This window comes from Octodon degus, unplaced genomic scaffold (genome assembly GCF_000260255.1).
Source record: "Octodon degus isolate 3935 unplaced genomic scaffold, OctDeg1.0 scaffold00067, whole genome shotgun sequence".
NCBI classification, from domain to species: domain Eukaryota; kingdom Metazoa; phylum Chordata; class Mammalia; order Rodentia; family Octodontidae; genus Octodon; species Octodon degus.
Genome location: NW_004524643.1, coordinates 4,476,173 through 4,493,746, shown reverse-complemented (window position 1 = coordinate 4,493,746; position 17,574 = coordinate 4,476,173). Strand labels below are relative to the sequence as shown.

The 17,574-nt window shown below is 49.3% G+C and overlaps 1 protein-coding gene across 1 annotated transcript in view; it reads left to right on the top strand.

Moving 5' to 3' along the window:
• The first annotated feature begins 1,072 nt into the window (after nt 1–1,072).
• The window catches only part of Galnt18 (polypeptide N-acetylgalactosaminyltransferase 18), a 346,030-nt gene continuing 329,528 nt past the window's right edge, over nt 1,073–17,574 (top strand). The window contains exon 1 of the mRNA XM_004634877.2: nt 1,073–1,730. Coding sequence (XP_004634934.1) covers nt 1,496–1,730 — 235 coding nt within the window. The 5' untranslated portion in view covers nt 1,073–1,495. The remainder of the gene's footprint in view (nt 1,731–17,574) is intronic.

Genomic DNA, 17,574 nt, shown 5'->3' with positions numbered 1-17,574 from the left:
GGGCTAGCCCAGAAGGTTGTGGTGTACAGCAGGCTGCCTCTTGCTTCCAGGCTGAAGTAGGCAACACACAGAAAAGTATGGAAATTTGTATTTTTAAAAGTGTTTGTTGGGCCGGGGAGATGGCTCAGTATTATAAGCGCAAGGGCCTGGTTGGGGGGGGGGGGGGGGGTTGTAGACATCTTTGTTAAAGCTCTATAGAAATTCTGTTCAAGTGCTGAGAAGTGGTTGTTGCGCAGAAGGGAAAATCCAAAGAAATTCTTCTCCGCCTTCAGTCGGCTCCAGCCGGACCCATGGCCCTGTCCACAGCAACTACCGCAGCACCTGCAGGGGTTGAGCAGTCCACTGAGAGCTTAGCTTTCCCCAGGCATTTCCACCAGGGCTTCGCTGTGCAGGGAGAAGAGCTTGGTCCACATGAAGGACAACTGGGGTGGTAGAGCATCGTTTAGTCCTGGGACCTGCATGGACCAAAAGAACCTAGATAGGGCTAAAAGTTGCCAGCAGGGATGCCTAACAGGCCGCCAGTGCTGCTTCTAGGAGATTCCCTGGACCCGGAGGCCCGCAGCAGGCAGGTGGAGGCCGAGGTTAGGCAAGGAAGGAGTGGATGTCCACAGGGCCTCACGGCTTTCGTGGACTCTGGGCGTCGCAGCGGCGGGAAAAGGTAGTGGGGTCATTCTTCTGGAGGGACCAGCGAGAAAAACCCCGTGGCCAAGGCAGGTGAAAGTAGCTGAGGATAGGGTCCTTCCAAAACCAGAGATGCCTTCTTGAGAGTGAGCAAGGGAAGTCCCCTGGACGTGGTATCCGCCGCCCTGGGGCCCTGACTCGCGGCGAGCTCTCCGGGGAGCTCGGGATCCCGGGCAGCCTGCGCGGCGCGGGTGGAAGCTCTGCCGCGTCCCGGGAGGCGGCGGGAGGGCTGTGAGCAGGTGGGGCCCCGGCCCTGACTCCGCCCCCCGCGCCTCTTCGTTGGTCCGCGGCCGCCCAGCACCCGCCCCGCTCCCGAGCCCGAGCGCGATTGGCGGCGGCGCTTGTCGCTCGGAGGGGGCGGGGCCGCGCTGCTGCGCGCCTTCCCTGCCGCCGCGGCCACCGCCGCTGTCCTCCGGCAGCGCGGGTCTGAGGCACCGGCGCCCGCGATGGGAAGCGGCGCAGCCGCGGACCCAGGCAGTGGCAAAGTTTCCCAGGCGTGCGTTTTGGGTCGCGCTGCTGCCGGCTATCTGTGACTGCTCTGGGGAGCGCTTAAGGATTTTTTTAAAAAAAAATCCTTGGGAAAAAACCCCACTTCGTTTCCTTTGTCAGCTCTCTCTCCGGGTGGCCAGCGCCGACAGCTGCAAACTTGGGCACGGCGGCTCCGCAGCCCGCGGACGGGCTTTGGAGAACCCCGCGGCTCAGGTGCCCGCGCGCTCCCGCGGCCCGGCCTTGCCAGGGGGTGTGAGCGCGGGGGAGTCCGGGGCGCACAGCGAGGAGGGTCCCCGGGAGCTCTCTATGGAGGAGGGAGCCCAGAATGGTGTGCACCAGGAAGACCAAAACTTTGGTGTCCACTTGCGTGATCCTGAGCGGCATGACCAACATCATCTGCCTGCTGTACGTGGGCTGGGTCACCAACTACATCGCCAGCGTGTATGTGCGGGGGCAGGAGCCGGCGCCCGAAAAGAAGCTGGAGGAAGACAAAGGGGACACTCTGAAGATTATTGAGCGGCTGGACCACCTGGAGAATGTCATCAAGCAGCACATCCAAGGTACAGGCGCCCCGGAAACTTGGGTGGCCCGTGAGGCCCGGGAATGCTCAGTGTCGTGCGGGGTGCGCAGCAATTGGAGCGCGGCACCTCGCGACCTCGGGCCCGGGGCTACAGCTACAGAGCGCGCTTAGGTTCTCGCCGGCCAGGGGGACCCTCGGCGTCCGCGGCCCTGCGCGCTTTCCCGGGGCACGCGTGTGTGCGCGGGGCTCACGCGCGGGTGTGTGCAGCTCGCAGTGGATGTGGGGGCGTGCTGCGCACGTGTCCAAATGTGCGTGTGACTTCAGGTTGGTTGCTCCCGGGCTCTCGGGATCGCACACAAGTCCAGCTTTGAGTGTGTGTGCGTGGGGGTGTTTGTGTGTGTACAAGAGAGCGCGTGAGGCGAAAGAGCTCACTTGGCCGCTGCAAGGGATAGGCGAGTTGTTCGCTGGCCCTAGCTGTTGCGATTCAGGATTCGCAGGTTGCGGGACAAACCCCGGCTAGGAAAATTGCACCGTTCTTGCCCCGGCGCCAGCCTCGCTGTGCTGGATTCCTAAGCGATTGGGAATGGAAAAAGAAAACTATGGCCGGGGGCTGCTGAAACCAGCATCAGTTCCCACCGCTGCCGCTGCGGGCGGGTCCCCGACGCTCGTGAGAGCAGGGGTCAAAGCCAGGAAGAAGCGCTGGAGCCTGAGCCCTGGCTACTGTGGTGGTGCCTCCGCCCAGGACAGCGGAAAACCGGCCCAGGGCTGCGCCTTCCCAGCGGGGACCGGCTGAAGGCTGATCCCTCTGGTAGCTCCACTCCCGGGCACCGCTCCCAGGTCCAGGGAGCGGCCAAGGCGGAGCGGGTGACCCACGCGAGTGGGTTTGAAGTCCAGGCTGCGCCGGGTGGGTGTACTCCAGGCCATCGCGGAGGGTGGCACCTGGCGGCTGTCCTCCTGCCACCCGGTGGGATGAGCTGCCAGAGGGAGGGGACGAGGACGGAGTCCCAGGCACGCTGCATACACACAGTACCTCTCTTGCTCACACTTCTTTTTCCTCCCCTCCCTACGCCCTCTGCGTTCTATTACCCTGTGAGCCTCAGGACAGGACTGGGGCTAAATCACCTGTAAAGCTAGCAGGCTTTCAGGGTTGGGATTCTGGAACCAGCACGCAGACCTTGGGGGTGTGGGTAGGATGGAGGCTGCTGCCTGTGCAGGAGCTGTCTGAGCTCCTCCTGCCTGTACACCTGCCCTCCTTACCAGAGTAAGGACCTGCTCTGGCCGCGTTTCCCCACGTGGCCAGAGCAGTTGTTGCCCAGGACAGGCTTGGCCAGGCTTGGGGAGATGTAGGAGAGGTGTCCTCGCTCCTTATGCTTCCTGACTAATGACTTTCCCTGGCTCTGACACTTCTCCAGAAGAGCAACGACCATCACTGCTGGCAGCTCCTTCACTAGGCCTGCCTCTGCCTCTCAATCAGGTGCTAGCAGACCAAATTATACATCTGATGGTTCGTGTTGCTGCTATTTTTAATAATATGGACCAGCTTGCCATTTTCTATACCCCAGGCCTGGGATGACAATTAATCAGCCCTAGAAGTGTGATGTTTGCCCCAGGGTTTTTCAGAATGTTCCCTGGAGACACAGGCTGTGTCCTATTTTGACATTTCCAGTTCATCCACAGGTTTTGAGAGATTTTTTTTTCAGCCCCGTATTTTCATGCCCCCCCACCCCCCAGCACTTGGGTGTGTTCAAAATAATCTTGGGTCTTTCTGTCTGGTTGGGAGGGGGGAATGATGGGTATTTGGGAAGCACAGATGGTGTGCTGGGAAGCCCGGAGCTCAGCCTGGAGTGTCCCCCTCCACCTGGAATGTGGACCAGCTCGCATGATTTATATATGAGGCTCTATGTGGAAATGAACAGTGTTGAAGTTGAAAGGAGCCTTTGTGCTTTTCTCGTAGGAAACCTTATAACAGTCTGTTGTCTGAGACTTTCAGATGTATACCTGAAAAACTGGGAGGCAGGTACAAAAGAGAACAGAGGGGCTAGGGAGATAGCTCAGTGGAATAAGTGCTTACCTGGCAAGTACAAGGTCCTGAGTTTGATCCCTGGTACCACCAAAAAAAAAAAAAAAAAAAGGAACAGGATCCTTAAATCCAATGTTGGTCCAGTTCTCTTGTGTGTGTGCCAGGACTCCTCTGGCTATTCAGAAATGGTTGCCATCTCAGAGAGGCCAGAGCTATGGTCCATGGGGGGGGGGTGGGCAAGAGCGGAGACCTGGGAAAGACTAGCAATGGGCCAACAGGGCAGAGGTAACTTGGTTGGTTGTGCTGTGATGGTGGGGAATAATTGACAACTTGCTCATTTGACAAGGCTGTCCCTGAGCTTGCGTTTAACAGGAAAGGGGTGCACAGAGGGCCTGGCCAAGTACAGTGCTGTGAGAATAGAAGGTGGGAAAGGACAGTGAGAAGATCAGACTTCTCTCTCTCTTTTTTTTTTTTTTTTTTTTTGGTGGTCAGCTCCACCCACCCTGTGGGTGGGGCAGGCACAGCATGTGGTGCCCAGGATTGAACCGAAGTCCCTTTGCTTGCCTAAACTTGCCTAAGCAGGCACATTAGACTGCTGAGCTATCTCGCCAGCCCCAAGATCAGACTGCTGACCTGATGTGGGCCATTCTTGTGTATCCACAGAAATCACAGTGCACCTTCCACTGCTGAGATGGGAGGAGTAAGGCTAACTATGAGACTAAAATTGACACAGCACCTACTATGTGCTGGACCCTCTAGTAAGCACTCTTCGATGTTGATTTGTTTACTCCTTACAATCTTACAGTAATATTAGCTCCATTTTACAGAGGTGGATACTGAGGCGCAGTGAAGTCACTGGATTTGTCGAGGGTCAGCCCATGGTGTGCGGTAGTACAGGGGCTTAACCTCATTGAGTACAGCGTCATAGTCTATGTTCTTCTTTAATGTATGAAGAGAAAAGGTTTATCTTGGCCCTTGGCTCTGGAGGCTGGGGAGGAGCCAGAGTCTGCTAGGCTTCTCAAATTGTGTATTCTTGGCTCTATGTGACACTGCATACTTCAAGGGCTGGTGGGTGACAGGGAAGAGCATACTCTTGGTAGAGGTGGCATGAGGGTGAAAGACCTCAGAGGTGGTCAAGGGCGATGGGAGCCATGCTTTTCCACGTGGAGGTGATTTCCATGGATCAACTCTGGCAGCTCCAGGTGTGGTTCGGCTTCCCAGGCACGGGCAGAGGTTATATTTTCTTCATGAGTGCTTGATGGGTACCAGCCGGCTCCTGGCAATTCCACAGGCGGTAGGCACTGGACAGGCGAATGGTTAATGAATGAGTACAGAGTCCCAGTTTCGCAGCGCACCAGCTCGTCCTTAACAGGAGCAGCGTTGCCGTTCTCCAAGGACGTGTCTGCGTTGGAGGCTTGCTCGGGCGCCTCTCTTCTTTGGAGGGAACGCTGTCCCGAAGCTGCATACAGCACAGAATGTTCTGCAGGACGTTCAGTAGGACTTGCAATTAGAAGAGGCTTTGGAGCGTCACCCTAGAGATCTGTTCTAGTCATGACTGAAAAGTTTATTTTCCTTTTGGGGATTGCGATGATATTTCATTTTAATTTGTTTTCTGATTGAATGATTTAATTAGATGGTGTGTGGGGAATCTCTTGGGAATGTAAAATGTATTCTTGAGAACTTTTTTCTTTTAACCAAATGGATGTTAAATGAGAGAGTGGAGAGCTTCAGATTTTAAAATAAGCACTCTGATGGTTTGGAAACACAGGTTTGCTCTCTGGATCTTGAGAAGGTGAAGTGGGTGAGGGAGAGAGTTTGCTGAAGGAAACCAACTGAAATGTTGGAGAACTTGTGAAAGGGAAATGTTGATTGGCAGATCGTGGAAGCTCAGTAGCAACAAAATTGGCTTTATTCTTTTTTTGGCTTCCTATCCTTTTGAATCTATAAAAGGCTGTACCAATGGTTAAGAAAATATTTTAAAATGTATAAGGGTGCTTATGATTCATTCTGCCCTAAAAATAATTATTTTGCAATTTTGAATGTTTCCTTTAAGTTTTATCCATTCCTTGCCGTATTTACCAAGGAAAGTGCAGTTAGGATTTACATGGAATTTTCCATGCTGTCTTTTTCACTTTGATTTTGGTGCGAGGCATGTATTTTCATATTTGCTACACAGCTTGCTAATTCAGTAATAGCTGTTAGGGACCTGATGCCAGGAGGTGTACTGGACCAGTTATTGGGGATCGCAGTGGTAAACTGAGATGCTCTTGGTCCTTGTTATAGTAGAAGAGTTTTCAAATAAATAGGATTTCTGTCATGCGACATAGTTGGAATTCAAGCTAGTCAGTTACTTGAAAGATTGCTTGAAGCAAAGAACATGATCAAATATTTTTAATGCTATTCAAAACGTACATTCATTGGCCAATATGTTTTTACAGGTACTGGGGATCAAATCGAGGGGTGCACTACATTCCCAACCCTTTCCTAATTTTTAGAAAATTTTGAGACAAGGTCTCACTAAGTTGCCCAGGCTGGCCTCAAACTTGCAGTCTTTCTGCTCAACTTCCTGAGTAGTTGGGATTATAGGCGTGAGCCACTGTGCCTGTCCCCTGGCAGTCTTTTGATGTCAGGCCAAATGTTTGTCCTTGGGGTAAGTGGGCAGCTGGTACTCTCCTCACCCTCCTTGCCATTGTGCCCCTTGAGGAAGACTGATTTCTAGGTCTGATTTGGGAACTCCCATCCAAGTACTAACCAGGCCTGATCCCACTTAGCTTCCAAGATCAGATGAGATCGGGTGCGTTCAGGGTGGTGTGGCTGTAGACTGCTTTGGGAACTAAAAGATTCTTGTGAAGCAATTGCCACGTAGTAGACTAAATTTTTATATTCTGTTGTCTGATCTTCACAGTGATTTTGCTGATGTGTAATTGGACTACTATTATGTGATTACCAGGTAGAAAGTCTTTCGAAAGCATTTAAATTAATTTTCTTAGAAACAACAACTGTCATCTTTTTTTTAAAGCTTATTCAGAAACTTTTTATGTCTTGCTTGATACATATTATTTTTTATCTTTTTCTTGTCCACTTTATTTTTGTTAGTCATGTGTGCACTATGTAATGCTTACATTTATTGTGGGGAGCCGGTGCATGCACAGAACATGTATGAATGCTTTCACACTCTACCCCACCCCTGCCTCCCAGCTTCTATCTCTTGGTCTCCTTCCAATTTGCAAAAGTTCTATCCCCATTTTTTTCTCCTAATTCTTTTTGTTTTCATCCCTTTTCCTCCCCTCTCTCTCCCTCTATCTCCCTTTCCCCTTCCCACTGTAAAAAGATTTCCTCCTGGATGTGGTGGAACACACTTGTAATCCTAGCGCTCGGGAGGCTGAGGCAGAGGATTGCTGCAAGTTCAAGGCCGGCGTGTGCTACAAAGTGAGTCCAAGCCTGGTCTGGGCTGCAGAGCGAAACCCTGTCTCCCAAAAGAAATGAATAACAAAAAAATTCCTTAGTTCCTATTTTCTTTTATTTTGATCTTTATTTATATTTTGGGTTTCTCATGTAAGAGAAACCAGCAGTATTTAAGCTCATGTGTCTGATATATTTCACTTAATATTGTGGTCTTACGGTACATCCACTTACCTAGGAATGACTCAACTTTATCCTTATTTATAGCAGAACAGTACTCCATTGACCGGCGCTGGGAAAGGACGAGACGGAGCCTCCTTCTTTGTTTTCGTTCCCTTTATTTTCACGCGTCCTTCTTCCTCCTCTCTCTTCTTCTTCTTCCCCTCCACTTCCTCTAACCCCTCCTTATATCCCCTCCCCGGACCTATCAGTGGGCGCCACGTACATCGCCTGACGTGGGCAATAGGCCAATAGTCAGCTGCTTCGTAGGGCTATGTGAACCAATCAAATCTTACCAGCAGGGACCAAAAGCTATACAGGAAACAAGGCTCGTGGCATAAGCTCCAGCGGAAGGGGCAAGGCTGAGGAGCAGGGCGCCCGCGCCCGACACTCCATGGTGTATATAAATATTGTATTTTCTTTATTCATTCACCAGTTGATGTACATATAGGCTGCTTCCAAGACATAGCTATGGGGGCCGAGGAGATAGCACAATAAAATAAGCGCTTCCCTGGCAAGCGCAAGGGTCTGAGTTCAATCCCTGGTTCCACAAAAGAAAAAACAAAACAAAACAAAACAAAACCCCAAGGCATAGCTGTATTGTACTGCGCTGCTGTGAACATGGATATGCTTGCATCACTGTAATACGATGCCGGGAACTCTTTGGGGAAGACACCTGGAAGGGAAATAGCTGGGTTAAATGGAATTCCTATTTAGTTTTTTGAGAAATCTCCATAGTGGTTGGACTAGTTTGGCAGTCAGATCTCATTGGTTCATGTACTACGTAATTAAGCTGTGTGGCAGTTACAGTGAGAGGGACAAGTGGTATGAACACACTTGGGAACAAAGCCGATGGGTGATGGGAGTGTGTACATTGTGATAGATAGACAGATGAGCAAAACTAGAGAAAACCTGCATGGAAGGAAAGAGGTGTCATGGAGTTTATTTTCCACGGGAGAAGGAAAGTGTGTTGCCTCTGCAGAGTTGAGTGGAGGATCTTTTCAGAGAACTTTTACTGTATTTTTATTTATTTATTTTTTTTTTTGGCAGAACCGGGGATTGAACTCAGGCCTTTGTGCTTGCCAGGGAAGTGCTTATTCCACTGAGCCATCTCCCTGGCCCCGCTTTTCCCATATTTTTATTGCCTGAACAGCATTCTGTCATGGATAGGTCAATTATTCATTATTAACAAGTCATTTCCCTATTGCTAAATATTTGTCTGAATATTGTAACCACAGCAGAAATAAGCATCCTGTTCTTTCTGGCTTATTTTTAAAGATTTTGTTTTACCAGAAGTGGGTTTATTGTTTAAAGACTAAAAATATTTTTGAAAGATTATTTTTCAAAAGAAAAACCTTTCTGAGCAGCCATCAACAATGCTTCTTGTAGCAATGTCACCGAGCCTGGCCGCCTCTGGGCATTGCATTAAGCTGCTAGGTGGATGAATCTCTACCAAATGCACCAGCCTTTTGATCTGTCCTGTGGTCACCATGGAGCTTGGTCTCCTCCCCATGCCTTCCATGTTTGTTTGTTTGTTTATTTATTTATTTTTGTGGCCAGCTCAGCCCACCCTGGGGGCAGGGCTGGTGCAGCACGTTATGTTGAGGATCAAACCACAATCCCTGAGCTTGCCTAAAGTTGCCTCAACAGGTGCATTAGGCGGCTGAGCTATCTCACCAATCCCATGTTTACTCATTTCTATCTTAAATCTATTAATAATATACATTTGCTGGCATTAGATATTTTATGTTGTAGACATGATTTCTATTTTAGATTGATGCCTCAGGACAGCATTTTTCAAGCAGTGTTTCTAGGAGTCCCAGAATTTGAAAAGACTCATCCTGGGGCCTGAGAAATTAAGACATAACAGTGGGTTCCCCGGGACCCTCCTGGCCTTCCTCTCTTTAGCCAGTATAACTCCTTTTTCACTGCTTTATGTTTGGTGTTTTGTAGACTATTTTATTTTTCAGAAGGCTCTTGTTTTTAAAAAGTTGAAACTCACTGCTTTTGGAGAAGAGAAAGGATGAGACTGTTACATTCTTGTGATGGATGATGGTAGCATAAAGAATTCAAGAGAACAAACAAATCTGAAAGGAAATTGAATTTCTGGGTGGTGTTCTTATAACATCTATTTACCCTTCTGAATACCATGATTAATAATGTATTACATTATATGACTAATTTCTAAGTCTATTATCTTATTTCAATGCATCAGGATCATCCCCAACAATGGAAGGAATGGGCTATTAATTGCCTTTTGTTTCCTGAAAGTTTATTAGGCATGTTATGTGAATATTAATGTTCATCAGGTTCCTAACAGCAGATTTTGCAGCATGATTACAAGCTGAATGTTGTCCCTGAGAACCAGAAAATGTCCTGCGTGTGGACACTCTTCTGCCCCCTGTAGCGGTTGGATGTCACTGAAAATTGGCTGGTATCCTTATCTGCTCCTTGATATGGCAGGGTTTGTGAAGAAGAGGAGCTGATGTTTGCTGAGTACTTAGAGTTGATTTAAAGAGTAAAGCTATTTGTACTTTGGACTAGGCTGTGACACACAATTGTATTAGTGACAATGTTTGGTATTTTGAGAGAGTTCAGTGGTAGGATTTAAGGTTGAACCTAATCACCTTGCTTGGTAGCCAGGACCACATCTTCATGAAGTAGAAAAACCATGCCAAAGAAGGCAACATTTCCCTGTGGCCAAGGGATTTTCATTTTTAGCCAGAAGTGTGTAGGCTGTAAAATAAATGAATTCCACATTCTTTCTCACTCACTTGACATAAATTGTTATTTGTCCTTGATAAGTAGGTTGGTGTAGAATCTCAAGGAGAATTCAGAATGAAAAATGTTGGAGAGCCACAGTCAGGTTGTCTGGTTCCTGAAGGCCTTGCAGTTCAACTGCAGTCACTGGGGTTAAGTTGATCTGTTTTGTCAAAAGTATTTATAGGATTCAGAGCCGCACCAAGGTTCTTGGAGCCTCACGATTGCCATCCTGTAGGATTTTTCTGACGTCGCTTTTCTTGGAAAGCTGAAAGGGCTGTTGTCTTGCTATGGACGTTGGGAGTTCTCTTTGGGTTGGTTGTCCTTTGTCATTACTGGGTCCTACCCACGGGACAGGGGCAGTCTCTGTCCTTTGGAGAAGCGTTCTGGAGCACAATCTAATTGGAGGTGACTTCGCATGGAAGCTCCTTTGGGAAAAACCCAGCTGCGCGTGAGTGGAGAACGCAAGATGAGTTCTTGAGAGAAGCAGGATTAGTCATGAAGCCAGAGGGCTGAAAGTTCCTAAATGGTGGGTGGACACTGACAAATAAAATGTCGCTCAAAGGCTCGGGCTTCTAATTCAAATTTGGAAGAAATTTGATTACTCCTTCGCTTCTGCTAGCGCTTCTCAAACCCTGCTTCGCTTTGGAGTCACCCTGTGCAATGTTGCGCATGCGCACTCTCCGTGTTTCCTCTTGTTCCTGCCCACGCCTTCCCATGAAGGGTGTGCACCCCAGGGCAGGGCTGTGAGGATGGCCACCTGCACGTACTGCATCCTTGTCACTCCAGGCTTTTCTTTCCCACCCAGGAGAGCATATCTGTATGCATGGCATCTGCAAATCTCTTTAACTGACAGAGTTAAACTTAATCATTTATAAGCTTTGGTGCTTAAATTCATGTTAATAGCAAACTACCTCATAACTTTTTCCAAAGTACAATAGGTTGTGGCCATGATTGGGAACAACTGGTTTTCCCCTGTGGGTCTGTGTGCTCTCTGTGGACTTGGGGCTGTGGCCATCCGGAAAGGTAAGCCAGAGGATTTCCAGCTATATGAATGGGAACGTTTTGGTAGTTCTTCTGGCTGTACAGTTATGGATTAAAGCATGTTACTGGACAGCTCACCTCAGGGGTGCACAGTTGTGCAGTGTAGTTGCCCTTCACTGCCTGACCGGCAGCTTCGGTTTTAGGACAGATGGTTTCGGAGATGGAGCTGCCCTTGCAGACGCTTGCTAGCTGACACATTTGCAGATGCCATTCTGGTGAGAAGTTGCGAGGTGCCCATAGGAAGCCTGTGCTGGGATGGCGCCGATGCACTACTGGGCTCAAGCACAGCTGCTTGCTGACGGCTGTGGCCCCTGCTCTTCCAGAGCTCCCACAAGGGCAGTGCTGGGGCAGGGCCTGAGGTGTGGCGCTGGCACCCTTCTCTCCAGGGCAGGTGGGAACAATGGAAAATAAGGCTTAAAGAGGAAGTCCGGCGCCAGCTTAACGGCAGGAGGGCATTCACTCTACCAGTGTCCTGAGTTCAGGTCTCAGGGAGCACCCTCGTTAGGATTGTTGAGCGCTGCGCTGCACCCACCTCTGGCGCCCTGCTGGGCTTCACTAGTGTGACTTGTGTAAATATCTTCATCCTCTGGGAATTCAGAGTTAAAGGTCACTGAGATTCCAGAGGCATGAGAAGGTAACTCAAAGCCTCTGGCCAGGCAGGCTGTTAAGGTTGGGTTAATAAGTGTCACCATAGTGGCATCTGGGGATTTGAGAGAACAGTACCAAAATAGCTCAGGCCAAAGAACACATAAGGAGAAAGCTAAGAGAGATTTGAAACAACGAATGAGAATCTTAGGCAGGTTTTAATTTGTACTAAGAGCTACAGCCATATGAAGAGTTAAAGATCGATTGTACCAAGGGAAGGGGGGAAATCCACTCTAGTGTGTTGAAATCTGCGTAGGTGCTGTTCTTGCATGGCTACTTATTGCTTTATTTCTTTCAGTGGACAATCACTTTCTGTCCACTAATCATTTCTTTTTCGTCTTACAACATGGCATGGTATGATTTTAGAGGTGAGAAAATTAAGATGTAGGGAGCTCATGGATATGATTTGAGAGTGTCTCCCAAGGGTTCATTTGTTGGAAGCTTGATCCCCAGGGTGGTGGCCTTAAGCTAGTGGAAACTTTGGGGCCTACAGGGAGGTGGTTGGGTCATGAAGGGGTTCTTGGAAGGGGTTAATATAGATTTTCAGGTCCTGAATTAGTTCCTGAAAGAGCAAGTTGTTATAGAAAGAGTAGACCTGGCTCCAGGGTCTTTCAGGCCTGGCTCCAGGGTCTCTTTTGCTTCGTGTCTTATACCACGTGACTGCTCTTCCCCTTTCCCCACTGTCCCACAGTGATACGTGCCGTGGGGTAGCGTGATCTCGCACCTTCAGCCTCTCACACTGGGATCTGAATAAGCCTCTGTATTACTCCTCCTCAGGTATTTCATGACGGTGACAGAGAGTGGGCTAATAAAGATAGCTGGCTGAAGGTTAAGGCTGGCATGACAGGTGTGGAAGCTGAGAGGACCAGTGATCACCAAAGTCTATGTTTTCCTGAGACTAGGAAAGAAGAGGCATGTTTCACATGGAGAGGAATGGGAGATGACTGTGTCAGTGACTGTGTGACATCAGGGGCTTCAGGTCCAGTGGGAGGCTGGGGAGCGGAGCAGACAGGTGGCTGAAGCAAGGAACCCAAGGCTAGGATGGGCAGAGGGAGAGGCCTGATTCCAGGAGGGTGGCTGAAGCGCTACGCAAGGACTGGGGAGAGGCTTTTCTCTTGGGGTGACTGGGGATGCCTGTGAGTCTCTGGGGGATTTGTCCTTTTGAGAAAAACAGTGTTCTGCCTGTGGCTAGGGCCATTCATGCTCCCTGTGTGACTTTCTTGCACGTGCTGTGTAGTAGGCCTGTGACCCAGTGCTTTCCTGGCACAGTTGTGCATCTTCTGGAGTAACCAGCCTGTCCTGGGTCACCCCAGACTGTTGTTGCTGTAGAGGGGGATGTCCTGGCTCCAGGGCAGTTACACCGCCAGGGCAAACCTGGGTGGCTGGTCATCCTTGACTTCTCAATAGTGACTTCTGGTTTTGGCAACTTCAAAGACAGTCCTCCTCATCCTGCACCTGTGGCTTCTGCTCACCACTCCTGGACTCTGATTTTCTAAAGAGTTATGAGAATGGCAGGGATGGTCCCAGCAACCCCTGCCCTGTCTTTTCCTGCCCACACAGGCTGCCTCCGCTCTCCTTTGTTATTCATTCTGCTTTGGCACTCTCTGCTTTTAGCTGTCTGCGCTGCTCAGGATTTGGAAAGGAAAAAACAATTGCTGTAAAGGAAAGCTCTAATAAAGCGGTTTGGGCACAGAACATCAGCAGCTGTTTGTTTGCCCAAAACAGTAGGAGTCCGTATTAATAACCTTGTGAGTTATATACCGGGAAGTTAAAAGTAAGCAAAAATCTTAGTGGAGACCTGCAAATGTGACTTTATTCCTTTATTGAACTAATCTCTCTTCCTGTTTATGCTGGTGACATTTTCTATTATCTATGCCGAAGATCCCTTTTGATCTCCCATTACAGATTTATTTAGCTGTGCCTTGGTTCGCATCCCAAGAAGGAGTTTTCTGGTTTTTCTTTATTGCAGTTATAATGCTTGGTGTTTCTGTGGTTCCTGCCTCAAAGGATTTCACCCCATGGACAAGCTTTTCCTAATTATCATATTTCCCTGATGGGCGGGAGGGAGTCACCAAGGAACCAAAGGGACCCTGGGAGGCTTTCATTCAGCCTGTCTGTCCATGGGCTGGAAGGAGTGTCATAACCTTCTGTTGACTTCCGCTTCCAAATCTCATGTTAATAATAAACTGATCCTCTGATTTTCTCTAGTTTCTCAAAGAGTGTATGGAGGAAAATAAATTTGCAGAATGATGACTATAGATCCTTCTAACTCTGTAACCAGCTGCAACTATTAAAAAATGTAATAGAACTGGGGATTTGTGTTAGGAGGAGAATACAATGGAAAGAGACTTTCATCAATGACTGTAAAATTGGAAAAAGGAATGAGAAGGGGAGGGCTTGAGTTCATTGACTAGGTCTGAATTCATGTGGAAGAGAGGAAATTTGTATCTGTGGAGCACCTAGTACTGTAAGTGATAAATAGTTTACAGGGTTTACATTGTTGGAGCCTCATCAGCAATCCTGTGGGATGATGTTACAGCCCTGTTTTACAGAAAAGGAAGGAGCTGGAGGTTCAGGGATTGTAATTAATTTGCCCAAGGTTGAGCAAGTAGGAAGGGACATGACTTCAGTGCTTCTGTTAAGCCACCGTGCAAGAGGCTGGGGCCTTCTTGCTTTTTGCTGCAGTGGCGTTGATCAAGAGGAAGTGGATTCCTTTCTCTCAGTGGAAGGGCTGCAGGCGAGACAGAAAAGTATCCTGGGGGAGCAGTGGGCCTAAGCTGGGTTCCCCATGTATGGTGTCCTGTCCCTTGCTGAGGAGGCAGGGGGGTGCCATCCAGGAGCCACCTGGGTTTGGCCCTCTGGAGTCTGAGGGAGGTGTCATATGTGGTGTTTGTAACCAGCAGCATCTCCTTTCCCAGGACAGGGCTTAGCATGAACGCAGTATTAAAGATTACAGCTCCTTTGCTCATCCAGACCTCAGCTGTATTGGGGGGAGGGGAGGGGTCCTGCAGGCTCAGGGGATGGAGCTTAGAATTGGACTAAGGGAGGGCACTGGTATATGGGCAGGAAACAGGGACATGGCTAGGCCTGCCTGGAATGTCCCACTGAATTGAGAGTGAGTTATTTGGAGTGCAGTGGAGAGCAGACCTGGGAGGTGGCCCTCAGGGCTGGCTTTGTCTACTGAGGTTTGGGAGTGGCAGGAGATGAATGCCCACTGGAGTTGGGAGAATTTGCAGATGTGCCTCCAGATTGCAGATCTCTCTTTTATTTTGTTTAGAAGTTGGAGTGACCTGGGATGTCCCTCTGCCTTCTGTGGCTCATGTGCTCGGATACTTCCTTTTCTTCCTTCAGCATCTGTTGAGCACCTAGTAAGGGGTGGGAATGCTTCAGTGGAGCAAAGGCACAGACATGAAGGGGCTGCAACTGAAGGGGGCAGGGCTCTGCTACAGATAGAAGCTTCCAACAGGTGAGGTGGAAGGCACGTGCATGGGGGTGAGGGTGCACGTGGAGAGCGGAAGCGCCAGTGCAGAGGCCCAGGGGCAGGCGTGTGCCTGGTGTGCTTGAGTAGCAGTGAGCTTGTGAATGATAGTGGGGGAGGGAGTTGGGAAGGGTGAGGCTAGATGGACTGTTTAGGGGGCTTCAAAGGCCACTGTGGGGGGACTGCTGCAGGGCCTGGAGGAGGGGAAGGAGAGGCATATATCTGATAACGTCAGTACAGGCTGCTCTCTGGCCGCTTGCTGACTGGGGGTCCACCTGCGGTGGGAGTGGCCCTGAGCCAGGTGTGGTGGAGGAGGACAGCAGGCAGAGGACATTGTCCTTTGCCTTGAAGAGCAGTAATCGTCCTGACAGGACAAAACAAGAAACAGTGAAGGTTCTTTTGTAGCTAACTAATCTGAGGAGAGGTAAAAGGGAAACTGAACCCGGATTTATAACGCATCTTAGTAGAATGAGGAGGATTTAGGAGTGGAGCGGGGAAGATTGGGAGAGGGGAGGCTCAGCTAGTAAGTATAACCTGCAGTTATCTTAGACAGGGAGAGCTGGGTCTCTCATCTGGCACAGTGACACAGCGCAGGAGGCAGGCAGTGCCACATCAGTGCAGCCCCTGAGGCTGGGTGACCTTGGGCGAGTCCTTCCACTGCCTCCATCTCCCCACCCACACAAAAGAGGGCTGTTACTCCTCAGCCCCTGCACCCTTGTTGTACCTGTCAGGTGGGGGAGCATGTGGGAAAGCACCACCACCCTGCCTGGCAGGTGGTAAGCATGGGAAGGACACGATCTCTTCTTCTTTTCCTCTCTGTCTTACTCGGTGTCTTTCCTTTATATATTTTTATTTTCTATGTATTTATTTTTATGTATTTAGTACAGGGTCTACAGGGTCTCACTATGTAGATTGGACTCCTAGTGATCCTCCTGTTTTCAGCCTCCCAAGCCTTGGGATTAGAGGCGCCTACCATCGTGCCCGGTTTCAGTCATTGTCTCAGTGTGCCCCAGGGGTGGAGCCCACATGGCACACCAAGGATAAAGCCTGGTCCCTGCATCAGCCTAAGCAGATGCTTTAGTTTGTTGAACTATCTGGCTGCCCCTAGTCTTTCCTTTCTAGAGCTCACATAAAGTCAGGATCATACGCTGTCACTGTGAATGTCACATTTCAGCCCCATTTTAGTGCAGCTGGCTAGGGCTTCCCTGGTTCAGTCAGGCCTGAGATGGCCAGAAGCTTGACTTCAGGGAGTCCCAACCAATGAATGCTATGGACAGCTTCCCACCAGGGTGAGATTAGAAGATTTACCCAGGGGCGTCTCAGGGTGACTTACTAATGCTCTGAAATCCTGAGCCGTCAGTGGGAGAAGTACCTTTGGTGGGGGAGAAATCTTTGTTTGTAAAATTCACTTGGTGATTGTTACAGCTTGTGTCTAGATGACCTCCCCCTCAACCCTCCCATCCTCATAGGTCATAGGTAGAGTGTGGTGAGGGGGTGTGGTGAGAGTGTGTGGTGCCAGGACAGATTCCTGGTGCGTTGCTAAGATCCAGAGCACTAGGAGAAAGGCTGTGAGTGCCCTCCCACCAAGGGCAGGTCCCCTGGATAAGAAGGCTCTGTGGTCATCCCTTGCTTGCTGTGCTATCTTCTACCTGCCGTGAACCGTTTCTCCTCTGTGACTCCCCTCTGCCGTGTTACCCTGCCTCGGAGCCAGCTGAGGATGGACTGAAACCTCTACAAACTGTGAACTACATAAACCTTTTCTTCTCTTAACTTGTGGGTGTTGGGGATTTTGTATCTAAAACAGTGATGTTCTCAGGAATGTGCTACGTGGGCTGGAATTTTGGCTGGGGGGAAGGTCAGGGAGGGTGTCCAGCTACCTGGCTGGTGAGACTCCTTTCCACATTCCTGGAGGAGGGCGAGTCTTCTTAGGAGAAACTTGTGCTTTCTTCCATCTTGACCTCCAAACTGAACTGCAGCCACATCAAGCCATCTTCCTGCCAAGGTGGATTTGATTTAACTCAAAGCAATGTGACTTATAATTTCAATAGAAGGAAGGAAGGTATGATTTAAGACAATTGTCAAAACATTTCAGTTTAATCTTTTTTGCTTTCCTCTCCACAAAATGTGCATTTTGTTGTAGGATATAATTTTAATATGCATCTTCTTTGTATATACATTCTTTACAAAAATTTAGAGATACATGGGACTTCACTTAGGGATGGTATACTTCGGGTTTTTAAAAAAGCGCTGATCCCTGAAAGTGCTTGTATAAGATTTTTTTCTAGTGAAAGTAGAGAACAAAGAAGTGTTTTTTTT